This window comes from Peromyscus maniculatus, chromosome 21 (assembly GCF_049852395.1).
Source record: "Peromyscus maniculatus bairdii isolate BWxNUB_F1_BW_parent chromosome 21, HU_Pman_BW_mat_3.1, whole genome shotgun sequence".
Taxonomy (NCBI): Eukaryota; Metazoa; Chordata; class Mammalia; order Rodentia; family Cricetidae; genus Peromyscus; species Peromyscus maniculatus.
The window spans coordinates 41441262-41457335 of NC_134872.1; the positions used below are offsets into that span (position 1 = coordinate 41441262).

The 16074-nt window shown below is 43.5% G+C and overlaps 1 protein-coding gene and 1 pseudogene across 1 annotated transcript in view; both read left to right on the forward strand.

Annotated features, from left to right (window-relative positions):
• Efhb (EF-hand domain family member B) overlaps positions 1-11937 on the forward strand; it is a 54905-nt gene extending 42968 nt beyond the window's left edge. Inside the window, exons 10-13 of the mRNA XM_076557528.1 lie at positions 1736-1943; positions 8888-9100; positions 9609-9790; positions 11704-11937. Of these exons, the coding sequence (XP_076413643.1) occupies positions 1736-1943; positions 8888-9100; positions 9609-9790; positions 11704-11877 (777 nt within the window). The 3' untranslated portion in view covers positions 11878-11937. The remainder of the gene's footprint in view (positions 1-1735; positions 1944-8887; positions 9101-9608; positions 9791-11703) is intronic.
• Positions 11938-15014: 3077 nt separating this feature from the next.
• Positions 15015-15805, forward strand: LOC102926554 (GTPase HRas pseudogene; annotated as a pseudogene).
• Positions 15806-16074: the final 269 nt, after the last annotated feature.

Sequence of the window (16074 nt, forward strand, 5' to 3'; positions counted from 1 at the left end):
TCGCTCTGTAGACCAGGCTGGCCTTGAACTCACAAAGATCTGCCTAACTCTGCCTCCCCAGTGCTAGGATTAAAGGCGTGCAACTCCACTGCTCGGCTCAAAGCTGTCATTATCGATAACATCTATTTTAGCATTACTTTTTGGTTCTGTCACTAGCTACCACATTGTTTTCCTGGCAGGGTAGCAGGTTTGTGGTTTTGGTTGACTTGGGTTTGCCATAGAGATATTTATAAAGGATTTTACATTAATTCAGGCCATTTATAACTCCATTGTCAAGGTAATATATGTTAACAACAGGAGGCATAGGCAACTTCTTCAGGGCCACAGAAACTTATTTAGAATTCACTTGGTCTGTCTCATTGGGTCATTTTGCAGGGGTTTGTTTATTTGCAGTGGAATTGTGAATTCAATCCTGGGCAGCTGGAGCCCCAAATCCTCAATGATTTATTCAAAAGTTGTTTCTCTAGACAGATTCTCTCCCGAAATCTCTCTGATGGGCCAGCGGAGTCATACGTTCTTGATCTCTTTGACTGAATTTTTTTCAGTGTTAGGGATAGAAGTCAAGGCCTCAAACATTTGAGGCAAGCACTCTGCTCTTGAGCTGTACCCCCACCTATAGCATCCAGGATTCCCTGCTCAAAGCAACCCCCCATGGGGGTGGGGAACAAAATGAAACCCTTCTGCTCCTTAGCATCATCTCTGAGTGCATCTAAGGCTGGCTTGAAGGAATGCACCAGGGGCTGGGTGGTTAAGATGCCCTAGCTGTTGGCTTTCTTCTTTAACAAGTGTTATATACTTTGTCGGCCTCCCAAGGGACCCAGCCAAATTTCTCTTTACTCTCCCATTGATTTCCTTTCAATCACACTTAGGTATTTCTGCCTTTAACTATTGTGTGAAAAGAGACTAGATGTTTTTCCCTCTCTAGAAGAATGAATCTTAACACTGTTACAGGGGTAGACTTAAGGGGTTGGTAGCTTCTCTCTCTTGCTAGTGGGAGTAATATCAAACAAAACCAGGCCTCCCTGCACTTTGCTTTGTAATCTTATCTCCATTTTCCTTGTTAGTAAGCAATGATGTTGAGGACCATTAATGGCCCCAGTGAGAAACAGAAGGTGTTAAAAACTCTGTCAGCTTGAAAAATTGTAATGAGCTGTCAGACAGGCAAAACATTGCTCAAGTGAAATGCCAAGCATGTTTTATGATTATGCCAGCTACATTCCAATGCAAATAGTTTGGTTTAAAAGGTATGATTAAGCAGGGTGTGTGAGAACAAGCCTGTCATCCCAGAACTTGGGAGGCAGAGGTAAAAGGACCAGAATTCAAGGCCACATAGTTGATCTTAAGGCTGGCCTGGACTACATGAGACCTTGCCTCAAAACAACAATAAAGCACTAAAATAAATAAGTAATAACAGGAAGAAAATAAAAGAAAAAACATGATTAAAATAAGTGGGGTTGTGAGCACAGCTCACATGTGTTGACTATGTGCAAGGGCCTGGATTAAATCTCCAGGACCAATAACAAAAAGATTCTGAATGATAGTCTGCTTATACTAGAATCTCTAACTACAAAGTGTGTCTATCAGGTTGACTCAATGAGGATAACTCTTGCTTTACATATATAATATTTGATTCCTCTTAGTGGAGGTTAGAATTTGCTGAGCATGTGTGCTAGAACCATTTCTTTTTTATTAGAGACCACACTCATCTTGTCCTCTTTTGTTTACTGGTTGACAGAAAGGAGATGGGATGATCGACAGAGAAGAACTATATGAAGCTTGTGACCAGGCAAACCTGCATCTAGACAAGATGCTCCTGGACCAGCTGTTTGACTACTGTGACGTGGATCAGGATGGCCTGATTAACTATCTGGAATTTGCCAATTTCCTTAACTGGAAAGACAAAGTACCTCTCAGAGAGTATGAGAAGAGGATCATTATTAAAGGTATTTCTTGGCCGGGCAGTGGTGGCGCACGCCTTTGAGCCCAGCACTCGGGAGGCAGAGGCAGGCGGATCTCTGTGAGTTCGAGGCCAGCCTGGGCTACCAAGTGAGTTCCAGGAAAGGTGCAAAGCTACACAGAGAAACCCTGTCTTGAAAAACCAAAAAAAAAAAAAAAAAGGTATTTCTTGAAAGCTTGCTGAATTCTTAAATAGATTTTTATATTTTCATAGTTTTTAGGATCTCAACCAACATTAATATTATGTGTCCTAGTTTAGCTTCAACGGTCAATTTGACATAGCCCAGAGTCATCTGATTGCCCAGATCAGACAGATTCTTTGAGAGATTGTCTTGATTGATGATTTGTGTATAAGGGCCCAGCCCACTGAGGGAGAACTCAGTCCATCCCTAGGTAGGTCAGTCTGGGCTGTATAAGCTATCTGAGGGGCTGGAGAGATGCCTCAGTGGTTAAGAATGTTTACTGCTCTTACAGAGGAGCCAATTAAGATTCAATTCCCAGCATCCACATCAGATGGTTCACAGCTCCAGGGAATTCACTGCCCTCTAGCCTCCACAGGCACCTGCATGAAAATGGTGCACACAAACTCATGCAGCCTCACACAGAATTACATAAATAAAAATAATAAATACATTTAAAAAAAGATAGCTGAGCATGAGCAAGAGAAACCAATAAACAGTGTTCTTCCATAGTTTCTGGTTCTGTTCCTGCTTCAGTTCATGCCCCGACTTCCCTCAGTGGTGGACTGAGATCTGGTGTAAGCCAAATAAACCCTTTACTTCCCCAAATTGTTTCTGGTCATGGTATTTATCACAGCTACATAAAGGGAACTAGGACGGTATACATACGTGTTTGTTCATTGGAGGATGTATATGAAAGGGAAGGAAAGAATGTGAGAACACTCAGGAAGATGGAAATGTGGGGCTGAGGGGCAGGGCAACAATGAGACTTGCCTTTTTAAAAAATTAGGTATAAGATTTGTTAGTGATCATGATGGTTGGGATGGGACATTAAGCACAGTGGCAGCCCTCATGAGCGCAGACTAGCCACTTGTCCAGGGGCAGCAATTGGGGATATGTTTGATCCCTCAGCCTTGGGAGATCAATTACTTCTCAGCTGTGTCTTCAAATTCAACTGTATTGCACTTGGTGAAGCCTCACTTCTTGGAGATGTACATCTTCGGGTGGCCAGGGAAGGCAAACTTGGCCCTGAACAGGGCTTCAGTCACATAGTTCTTACTCTGCACATTGGAGCCATGAGGAGAGGAACCTGATTGGCTTACTTATGGCTGCAGAGGAGACTTACTTTTTAAAAAAGTTTTTTAATTAGCATATATTAGTTATAAGCAGTAATGGGTTTCTTTATGACATTCCATACATGAATATATGTATTTAATAATGTTCATGGATTACCCTTTCTTGTCCCCCTCTTGCTCTTCTCTTTTCCCAATCAGAGACTTATTTTTCAATGTATGGTTTTGTATCATTTGATATTGGGACTATGTATTTAAAAATTAAAAGTAAAGTACTTAGAATCTTAAAACTTAATAACTCCTTATGAAGGATTTTGAAAACCCCATTTTAGTTACTTTGCCACATTCAAGAAAAGTCAATATTGAAATAGAATTTGACATAAGAATATTTGATTTTTAAAATTTTACATAGGGCTGGAGAGATGGCTTAGTGGTTAAGAATACTGGCTGCTCTTACAGAAGACCTGAGCTGAACTCCCAGCATGTACGGGCTCACGACTGTTAGTAACTTCAGTTCTAGGGCATGTGACACCTTTTTCTGGTCTCCATAGGCACTGGGCATGCATATGGTATACAGACAGACATGCAGGCAAGGCACTCATACACATAAAATAACATAAAAAATAATTTTTGCACAAAAAGTTAAGCATGGTGGTACACAATTGTTATTCCAACACTGAAGAAGTAGAGGCAGGAAGATTGTGAGTTTGAGGCTGGTCTGAGCTATATAGAGACCCTGTCTAAAAAAAAAAATCCCCCAAACAAGTCACAATTTTCCACAGAAATTTGTAGTCTTAACTTTAATTTTTGTGGTACTGGAAACTAAAGCTACATAGTAAGCAAGCACTCTGCACTGAGTTAATCCCAAGTCCTCTTTTTACTTTTTTTTTTTTTTTTTGTTTTTTTTTGTTTTTTTTTGTTTTTCGAGACAGGGTTTCTCTGTGTAGCTTTGTGCCTTTCCTGGAACTCACTTGGTAGCCCAGGCTGGCCTCGAACTCACAGAGATCCGCCTGCCTCTGCCTCCCGAGTGCTGGGATTAAAGGCGTGCGCCACCACCGCCCGGCTCCTCTTTTTACTTTTTACTTTGAGAGAGACTCTCACTAACTTGCTTAGACTCTCTCTAAGCAACTCAGATAGGTCTTGAATTTGTATTTTCCTGTTTCATCCTGAGTATCTGGGATTAGAGATCTGTGCTTCTAGGCCTGGTGATCATTACCTTTGATTAAAATATTTTCATGTTTATATGTTATCTTTCTGTATCACTAAAATATATGTATGCAATTGTATATATGTATGCATGTATTTATCTATCAGTTCCAGAACAGGCCAGCTCATGAACTCTCTAGTGACCTTTCTATCTGTGGTTCCCAAGTGCTGGGATCACAGGTATATCTCCTCCCCTACCCCCCCCACGCCCCCCACCACTTCTTGATTATTTATTTATGTTTTGTAACATGGTCTCACTGTATTGTCCCCGCTGGCTTAGAATTCAGTCTCCTGTGTTATAGGAGTTGTTGGTATGTCCTGTCATGCCTGGCTTATGAATAGAATTAATCTTTTTATCATCAAATATTTGAAAATATTCCTATTATCTTTTCTGTTTTCAGATCTTTCTCCTTCCCCTGCCCCCTCTGTATCTTTTGAGGCAAGGTTTCCTGTGGCCCAGGTTGGTTTTAAACTTTCTACATTGTTGAGGCAACTCAGACCTCCCAATTTTTCTGTTGCCACCATCTGAGTGCTGGGATACCACACATATGCGACTATGCCTGCTCCCCCCACATTCCCTTCCTTCCCTCTCTCCTTCCTTTCTTTCTTGTATAAATTTGGAATTTTTATTTTAAATTATGTGTATACATGTATGTGTTCATGGGGTATGTGTGCAAGTACCCATGGGATCCCTATGAGGGTGTCAGATCCTCTTGAACCAGAGGTATAGGCAGACGAGTTACCTGATGTGGTAGTGGGGCGTGAACCCAGGCCCCCTGTAGGAGTAGTATGCACTCTTAACCCCGAGCCATCTCTCCAGCCACCCACTGCTTTTTTTTTAAGTCTATAGCGATACCACCTTGGCTTCCATTTTCAGCACCTGGTTGCTGGGATTAACTTTTTAAAAGGTTAGTGACATTTTTTATTTCCCCTGTGGAATGTCTCTCTTCTACAAAGTAATAATACTGTTATTTCCACTTTTATTCCTGGGTTGGCATGTCATTCTGTAAGACTAAACTAAAAAAAAAAAAGAAACAAAATTTTGTTCTTCTTGGTGATGCGAACCCTTTGTCTGGGACAATATTCTCTTCACCCACTGAGCATATAGAGGGACTTTTTTTTTTTCAATTCATGTATGTGCATGTGTGTACTATACATGGATATGGAAGTCAGTGGACAATGTCTGGCCTGGAGGCAAGCACTTTTACGCCCCCCCCTCCCGTTTTTGAGACAAAAATCTCACTTAAGAGGCAGAGTCAAGAGGACACACAGCCTGGGTTATATAGTGCTAACACATCCACATTCCACTAAACACAGTGTTTCTGTCTCTTCAGAAATAAATAGGGGGCAATATTCTTTCCTTGCTTATTCATCTTTTTTTGATATTGCCCATTATATTTTTGTCTTATTTATGTGTGTGCATGTGTGTACTATACATGGTTATGGAAGTCAGTGGACAACTTGTGGGAGTTAACTCTCTTTCCCTCGTGTGGGTCCTAGCAATAGACTCTGGATTTCTTGCCTAGAGGTCAGCACTTTACCCAGTGACAGAGCCATCTCTCTGCACCCCTCCCCCTTTTTTGAGACAAATTCTCACTGTATAACTCAGACTGGCCACATGCATGTGGCAACCTTCTTGACTCTGATTCTTAAGTGCTAGGATTATAGATGTGAGCCACTATATCTGGCATTTTCCCCTTTCTTGGTGATGCTTAAGAGAAAGTAGAGGAATGTTCTTAAAATAGTTGCTTTATTTATTTTATTACTTTTTTTTCCATTTCAATCCCTTGCCTCATTTCCTGAATTCTTGGATTATAGACATGTTTTGTCATATTTGGTCTCATTTTTGTTTTTTGAGTCAAGGAAGCATTTGGTGGTCCAGGCTGGATCCTCCTGTTCAGCTTCCCCATTGGTGGGATTACAGGCATGCTCCACTATGCCCAACTTATTCCTGGGTTTTGGTCAGCCCTCCCTTCTTCCCTTCCTCCTTTCCTCCCCCTTTCCCTTCTCCTTTTTCTTTGAGACTGGGTCTGACTGTGTTGTTCAGTCTCAACCCCAAACTCCTAGTACTCTTGCCTCAGCCTCAGAGTTCTGCAGGATCACAGCCTGTGTTACCAGGAACCATGTTTTTAATGGAGTCCGCTTCGGGGGTGGGGTGGGGGCAGTGGTGGGGTGGTAGGAGAGAGTTTAAGCCAAGGCTGGCACTGGTCATTCTGCTTCCACTTCTCTGCTGTCAAGGGGAGTTCTCAAAGATTTTGTTTTCTTGTTTTTAGGGCACAAATTTAAGCTGGTCTGGTGGCCGGTTGGCTCAGGAGTTTAGAAATGTTTTACCAGGAAATTTCCTTCTCTCTTCCCTCCTTTCCTTTATTCTCTTCTCTTCTCTTCTCTTCTCTTCTCTTCTCTTCTCTTCTCTTCTCTTCTCTTCTCTTCTCTTCTCTTCTCTTCTCTTCTCTTCTCGCCTCGCCTCTCCTCTCCTCTCCTCTCCTCTCCTCTCCTCTCCTCTCCTCTCCTTTTCCTTTCTCCTCATTTTCTTCTTCTTTTTCTTTTTCTGAGACAGGGTTTCTCTGTGTAGTCCTGGATGTCCTAGAACTCACTCAGTAGAGCAGGCTAACCTCGAATTCAGATTTGCTTGCCTCTGCAAAGATTTAAGGCATGTGCCACCCCCACCATACCCTTCATTTCTTTGACTTTTTCTTGTTCTATTTATTCCAGGCTGTCTTAAGCATTTATCATCCCCCCTGTCTCAGCTGCCCTAGTGCTGGCATTATATATCTGTGTTACCATGCCCAGCCTTGTGATGTATTTCCTACACCACATTCTGTCTCAGGGCTGGCTTTGGGGGACAGGGGAAAGCATGTACCATTTTCAAACCATGCAGTTTTCTGCTTTTAAGGGTGTGTGGGGGGAGGGGGCCGGGGAGAGCCTCTGTAGCTTTCAAGGCATGCCTGCCCCCACTGTAGATCTCCTGGAACAGTAGTCCTCTTGGAGCTCTTGTTTGCAACCCTCTCATGGATTTCTTCTGAGTTCTTCTGTGGCTGTGGCAACACCACACTGCCCTCCAGTGGTATCTGTGGAATAGCTAGCCCTTTGAAGGGCGGTCTTAGCTCTCTGACTGACTGACTGTAAAGTCAGTCTGCAGTTTCAGTACTACCTCACATTTTTTCACTTTTTGGGGCTTGGATTGGACCCAGTGCCGCCTGGTGCATGATAGCTGCACATGCTCCTTTGGTGTCACTCACAGTCTTGGTTTTTCTTTTCTTTTTTTTTTTTTTACACTAACTTGTAGGAAGTTATTTTAGAGATGCAGGCCCCCAGCTCATAGTATGTTCTTGTCCCTTCTCTGCAGGGTGCATGCTCTGCTCTCCCAATCCAAGTATATGTGTGATTATCATTTTAACTTTTTCACATTGGGGGTGGAGAGTTCTGTGGTATAGAGCAATTGTTGCTTGTGCAGAGGACACAGGTTTGATTCCCAGCACCCACATGGTGGCTCACAACCATCAGGAACTCTTTCCAGGGGATCTGATGCCCTCTTCTGGTCTCTAGCAGTACCAGTCACACATGCCATGTACATATACATGTTCAGGCAGAAAACTGTGTATGTGCTTGCTCACAATGTGTGTCACAGCACATATGTGGAGGTCTGAGGACAACATGCAACAATTAAGTCTCTCTTTCCACCATGTGGGTCCCAGAGATTGAACTCAGCTTGTCAGGCTTTGTGACAAGGGCCTTATCCACTGAGCCATCTCCCTAGCTCATGTGTAAAAATTTTAATCGCAAGTATGTCTTTCATCCCCCTTTAGGACTCAGTCTTAGGGAAAGCTGTATAGTTCAAGCTAAATAGGAGGCTAAGCTCTAATAAAGAGAGAGCTGAGGAGACAGTTCAGCCATGGACCACTTGTCTAGCTTCCATGAGGCTCTGGGTCTATTCTGGTATAGGAAGAAAAAAATAAAGGGTTCTCTGTTTTTAGTTCTCCAAATGGAATAAAGTTTTCCTGGAATAAAGTAAACCGAGTAACAGAAAGTGACACTAGGTCATACTGGGATCACAGCTGACATTGGCCTGAACTTGCTGTTGCACAGTGGAGTATCATCGCTGGCTGCTGCTTCACAGGTGCTCAGTTCCACTGTGAGAAAGCAGCTACAAAGGACATTAATCTTTAAAAAACATTACATTTATTATTATTATTATTATTATTATTATTATTTGTGTGTATGCATATATGTGGCTGCACATGTCACAGTGCACATGTAAAGCTCAGAGAACAGCTTGAGGGAGTCAGGTCCTTCCTTCCACCATGTGGGCCTTGGGGCTCTAACATAGGCTGCCGGGCTTGGTGGCAAGCGGCAAATGCCTTTCCTGCTGAGCCATCTTGGAGGTCCAAATAATCCAACTTGTTGCAGAACAGCAAGCACCAAGAAATGACATCTTCCTGTACTTTCTTGTCCCCTGTCTGGTTTTGCTTCAAGGTAGAAAACCAGACTGTGAAAACATTGCTGAGACTAGCACAGGAGAAGTTGAGCCAACTCTTCTGATACAGCCTGGAGATATCGTCCCAAAAGAACCAGGAAGTTCAGAAGAGACCCTCCGGGTACTTCTGAGACCAAGTGACAAAGTTGCTAACCACTATAAGACAACTTCTTCTGAGATCAATGCAATTGTTGGAGCTGTTCCTTCTATATGTAAGCATGTCCCATTCCTTGTCAAGTTAAGTGATTAGCACACCTAGAAATGCAATGTTCCTAGCATGTCCTTGCACTGTCCCTAGCCTCTTTCTGCATTAGACTATACATTTGTCAAGGCCTTGGGCCTTATGTTTAACTATGTACTGTAAACACTCAGTGGTCTCACAGATATATTTTACTGACCTGTTCATGATGGCCCACATTTAAAAAAAAATCTATATTAATAAAATTAAGACGCTGATTGATGAGCATGTTTAAAGCTTTCCTAAGCTGTGCTTGGACTTTGGGGCTCAGGCATTATCCCTCCTGCCTCAGCTTCCCATATCCTTGGAGCCAAGGAGTTTCCTGCTGTGTTTGGCCACACTCTGCTTTTTACATAGTCTTTGGATTTTACATTTAAGCCTAGAATGGTTTATGTCAAGTGCTCAGTAGTCAGGTGTGACTGGTGGCCACTGTTCTACAGCAGGGTTTCAGGGTGTCTTTTTCTCCCTCATTGATGACCTAGGTTATCCCATATATGGTGTTCCAACCATTCGATCTGACATTCCTGCTCCGAGGATTCGTCGTATCAGTGATGTAAATAATTATGGTGAAGAGGGCAATGCTTACTCACTGCTGCATCCCTCCATCTTTGCCCAGAAAGGTGTGTTTGAGAGAGACTTCTTCAAGACCAGATCAAAGGAAGAGGTACAGAAATCACCCCAAACTGCAATTCTATGCAAATATACAAAGACAGAAATTTTGACTTAGCAATGATCACTATTATTATTGTGACAAGTTTTATTATTGTTGTCTTTTATTTTATTTTTGAGATGGTATTTTACTTCTTACCCCCCACTTTGGTTGGTCTGGAACTAACCTTGTAACAAGCCTACAACTCTTAGTGGTTTTCAGTCTTAGCTTCCCAAAGCATGAACCAACATACTTGGCTAGTGTTATATTTATTTGTTTTGTTTTGAGACTGGGTTTTGCTATTAGCCCAGAGTGGACTTGAAATCATGATCCTCCTGCCTCATCCTACTGAGTGCAGGAATTATAGGTATATGCTATTGCTTCTAGGTTAATTCACATCATAATCATTATTATTACCATTATCATTATCATCATCATCATCATTATCATCATCATCCCATTAGCCTCCAAATCAGCTATGTAGCTGACTTGGTCTTGAACTTCTGATCTTCCTGCCTCCACTTCCTGAGGGTTGAGATTATAGGTATGTTCCTGGTACTTGTTGGGCTGGGGATCAAATCTGGGATTTGTGCATGTTAGACAAGAGCCTTATCAACTGAGCCCTAGTCCTAGCTGCCACCCATGACTATCATATTTGACTTTTCAGAATTATAGCTTGTATATGGATCCTGAAGTACAGGATTCTTGATAAATGATAATCAGTTTGGTTGTAACAGGTTGCTAAGTTTTTCTTTTTCTTTTTTCTTTTTTTTTCTGGATGTATTATATAATTCTTTTCCCTTTCCCGAAGGGTCTCACTATGTAGGCCAGTAGTCCTTCAAGAGCACCTTCCTGCCTCTGCTTCCCGAGTGTTGTGATGACAAGCACAAATTACCATACCCAGCTGTTTTTTTTTTTTTTTTTTCATTTAAACCTAGTTAATTCCTATTTTGGGAGTTGAATTAAAAACATGCACTTATTTATTTATATTTTTTGTGTGTATTTCATGTATGCCTGAGTATGTGTGGATGTCAGAGGACAACTTGTGGGAATTGGTTCTTTTCTTCCATAATGTGGGAATGGGGGGGGTCAAACCTAGGTCATCAGTTTTGGTAGCAAGCACCTTCACTGGTGGAACCGCCTTCACTGCCTTGTTTTGTTTTTAAAAATTGAAAAAAAAAAAAAAACAGTTCAGAGGTGAGAGGGTCTCACTCTACAGCACAGGCTTACCTGGAATTCACTGTGTAGGCCAGGCTTGTGGCTAGAGTTTTCTTGCCTTGCCCACAGTCAGGACAAATTTTTGTCACCCGCCAGTCCCACAGCTGCTCAGACCCAACCAAGTAAACACAGAGACTTATATTGCTTAAAAACTGTATGGCCGTGGCAGGCTTCTTGCTAACTGTTCTTATAGCTTAAATTAATCCATTTCTATAAATCTATACCTTGCCACATGACTCGTGGCTTACCGGCATCTTTACATGCTGCTTGTCTTGGCAGTGGCTGGCAGTGACTCCTTCTATCTTCCTGTTCTTTCTTTTCTCCTCTCTGTTAGTCCTGCCTATACTTCCTGCCTAGCCACTGGCCAATCAGTGTTTTATTTATTGACCAATCAGAGCAACACATTTGCCATACAGAACATCCCACAGCACAGGCTGGCTTCGAACTTCAACATTTCTATGTAAGCCTCCCAAGTTCTAGGGCTACGGGAATGCACTCCCCCCATGCCTACAAAGTACTGGAATTTTGATACCTTCTCATTTTATGTGTATAGGCACATATGCATATGTGAACACATATACTATGAGGGAGGATCAGTGTCCATTTATTAAATGTTATAAAGTTTTTAAAATATAAATTTTATCTTACTTAATTTTTTAAAATACAAAATTAAAATCACAAATCTTTGGCCTTAAATTCATTGTTTCTAGATTTCAGATATATTAACTAACATTGGAGTCAAGCTTTCTGAAGAAGAATTTGAAAATGTATGGAATCTTGCATCAAAAAAACACCACAGAGGAGAAGTTTGTGTTGAGACCATCAGGAATGTTCTAGATGAGCTACTGCATGCAGGCCGAGTCAAGTGTAAAACAATCTTGTGATATTTTGGAAACTCACACTTTTAAGCAAAAGAGTCATTAAATCTGTGTTGCTCTAACATATTCTGGTTTTGCTGTTATGTCAGAACTTGGCAGTCACTCTGGTATAACTCATGTGTCTATATAGGGCTGATAAGTTAGATCTTGTGGACTTCATCTTATTGTGAATTCTAGAGCATCTAAGAACTTGACACATGCTGTAAGAACCTTCCACCTCATCATATTCACAGCTTAGAATGATGTTGAAAGTTAATAATGTTTAGCAGGCCTAAGAATCCCACCGTTTCAACACATCTAAAGTTTGGTTGGTCTGTAATGCCAAATTCATACAATTTTGCTGCCGGTGCTTGCTACTGTATGCTCTGTTACAACAAGACACCTACTTAGGGTGAAGTTGGTCTCTACTGAATCCAAGAAAAGCAGTTTATTGAAAGAACAGGATGTAGGGAGCAAAGTCTCAAGACCCAACAATTGATTGCATAATGGCCACTAGCTTAATATCTTCTTAATTTTTTAAAAAAGTTTTGACACAGGGCCTCATTAATATAGCAGGCCTGGCTTCTCCTTGAGACCTCTTGCCCTGCCTTCATTTTTCCCACACCTGGCTCTTAATACCTTCCTATGAACAAAGAAACACATTGTCCTTGATGGTCAGAAAAGGACATGGCTGCCCCATGGCAGATGCAGGCTTCAGAAAGTTACCAGCGGCAGACTAGACTGACCCACTCCTTTGCTCATACCCTGGCTCTTTGATACACAGTCCATGGGGCAGAATGGGGCAGGGATGATGTGATGGTTGATCTTCCTTGTCAGCCTGCTTAGATTCAGAACTACATGGACACATGTCTCTGCATGTATCTGGCAAGAGAAATGGAGAAACATTTTGGCACACTGCCACCCCTGGGCTTCTACCCCACTATCACAGCCCTTAAGGTACCTTTTCACCCAGTTTCTCTGCCACCCCCTTCTCAGGAGTCAAAGAGGGAAAATAATTCTTCCCAAGGTTTAGAAAAGGAAGGAAGGAAAACAGCCCCCCCCCCAAGATCCAGCTATACCACTCCTGGGCATATACCCAAGAAATGCTCAATCATACCACAAGAGTACTTGCTCAGCTATGTTCATATGAGCATTGTTTGTAATAGCCAAAACCTGGAAACAACCTAGATGCCCTTCAACTGAAGAATGGATAAATAAATTGTGGCACATATACACAATGGAATACTACTCAGCAGAGAAAAACAACGACATCATGCGGTTTGCAGGCAAATGGATGGATCTAGAAAAAATCTTCCCGAGTGAGGTAACCCAGACTCAGAAAGACAAATATGGTATGTACTCACTCATAGGAAGATACTAGATGTGGAACAAGGATGACCGGACTGCTACTCACATCACCAGTGAGGCTACCTGGAAAACGGGACCCCAAAAAAGACACGGAGAAATGGATGAGATCTACATGAAAAGCCTGGTCATGAGTGGGAGCAATGAAGGGCAACGGTTGAGGGAAAGAGAGTGGGAGAACCTAGCTGGATCAAGAAAAGAGAGGGAGAACAAGGAATAGGAGACCATGGTAAATGAAGACCACATGAGAAGGGGAGGAAGCAGAGAGCTAGGGAGGCCCACGGAGATCCACAAAGATACCCCCGCAAAAGACTGCTGGCAATGGTCAAGAGACGGCAGGAACTGACCTACTTTGGTGATGGGATGGCCAAACACCCTGATAGTTGTGCCATAAACCCCATCCAAGGACTGAGGAATCTGGATGCAGACATCCACGGCTGGGCCCCTGGTGGAGCACTGGGAGTCTAATTAGTGAGAAAGAGGAGGGTTTATATGAGTGAGAATTGTTGAAGCCAAGGTTGGATAAAGCACAGGGACAAATAACCAAATGAATGGAAGCACATGAACTATGAACCAAAGGCTGAGGGGCCCCCAACTGGATCAGGCCCTCTGAATGGGTGAGACAGTCATTTGGCTTGATCTGTTTGGGAGGCAGCTGTGTGGTGGTGCTGGGTCCTGGGCTCGTTGCATGAGTTGGCTGTTTGAATCCCGGGACTTATGCAGGAACGCTTGGCTCGGTCTGGGAGGGGGGGGACTGGACCTGCCTGGACTGAGTCTATCAGGTTGATCCCGGTCCTCGGGGGAGACCTTGATCTGGAGGAGGTGGGAATGGGGGGTGGACTCGGGGGAGGGGGAGGGGGGCGAGAGGGGGAGAACAGAGGAATCTGTGGCTATTATGTTGAACTGAATGGTGTTATAAAATAAAAAATAATAATAAAAAAAAAAGAAGGAAGGAAAACAGCCCCCCTCCCCCCCCAGGGGCCATAAAGGAATGGAAAAGTTCTGAGAATAAAGAAAAAAATAATTGGGCCAAATTTGGCGAGGATCATGAGAGATACACAGAGAAATAGACGGTAGAGGTTAAAGCAAAAGTAAAAATCACTGCACCTGAGCCCTAGACCTCAAGGGATTCTGGCCTTCCACCTTGGGACCCCAGGGTTGTGGCTGCTCAAACACCATACATAACATTAAGGAGAGATCTCCGTGATATGGACCCCTACAACCAGCCCCTCACTGGGAGGTATGTGTCAGGGGAAAACTTGGCCCCCAGCCCTAATAGGCCTCTAGAGTGGTACCCCTGGGAGGCTAAAGATAAGGAGGAATGCCGGACCAGGGTAGAAGCCAATCGGGTGGCCAACCCCCCTATCCCTATTACCTATGGTGTGCTAGCAGGTACAGCTGAAGGGTACTTTACAGGGGTCCAACAGGGGGTCGTGCATGGTCCTTACCATGATCAGGTTGGACAAACAGGGCTTGTAGCCTAGAACAAATTAGATGAAGGGCCTACCAAATCTCCCATAGCAGGGGTAAGACAAAAAACCCAACAAACCCCCATCAGAGTTCATAGATAGAGTCCAACAAAATATGTAGTTAATGATTGCCCTCAAGGGATTACTGGAGGGACGGGAATGCCCATACAACATATGAGGGGGCATTCAGGGCTTCCAGGATTCCTGTCCAGGGGAAACCATCGAGCCAACAAGCTGGCATTGGGATTTAGGATACTGACCTTAAAAGATAGTCCATACCTACAAAGCATTCAACTCTTCCTAAAGGTACCCCCTTTTTAAACACAGGGAGTTAACCCCAGAGCCAAATATCCTCTGATAAATATCTGTTAAACTTAAACATGTTTTTGTTTTAATAGAACAAAAGGGGGAATTAGCCCCCATATTCAGTTATTCTGCACCCTGTGGCCATCGTGCTCTGGCCCCAGGGCTACAAGGACACCAGCATCGGGCCCCAATCAGGGCGTTCTGCTCCCCAGCCACTCCTTCGTGCCCCTTGTGGGGCAGGAGCTCCTGGAGTGACAGTCCTTACAAAAGTGATGACAGAATACAAGCTTGTGGTGGTGGGTGCTGAAGGCATGGGAAAGAGTGCCCTGACAATCCAGCTGATCCAGAATCATTTTGTAGATGAATATGACCCCACCATAGAGGATTTCTATCAGAAACAGGTGGTCATTGATGTGGAGACATGTCTGCTGGATATCTTAGACACAACGGGTCGGGAGGAATGTTATGCCGTCTGGGACCAATGCATGTGCATAGGAGAGGGTTTCCTCTGTGTGTTTGCCATTAATAACACCAAGTCCTTTGAAGACATTCATCAGAACATCAAGCGGGTGAAGGATTTGGATGATGTGCCAATAGTGCTGGTAGGGAACAAGTATGACCTGGCCGCTCGTACTGTTAAGTATTGGCAGGCCCAGGACCTTGCCCGCAGCTATGGCATCCCCTACATCGAAACATCAGCCAGGACCCAGCAGGGTGTGGAGGATGCCTTCACACTTGTATGTGAGATTCAGCACCACAAACTACAGGAGCTAAACCATCCTGATAAAGAGTGGCCCTGGCTACATGAGCTGTAAGTGTGTGCTATTGTGGCATCAGATGGCGGTACTCCAGCTGATGGTCGTCCTGCTCTTCCTGGCTCCTGTTACAGCCTGGAGGTCTCATTCCCACACCACTGCTGCCCCCACATCCTTCGGCCTCCCTGTCTTCCCTACAGCAGCCTCTGACACCCACCCCAGGAGAACTCTATCACCTGCTTCCAGTATCCACTACCACTTCCCAGGGCCCCACTACTGGCTCCTCAACGTCCTCGGAGCCTGGGGACAATGGTGACTATACCAAGATG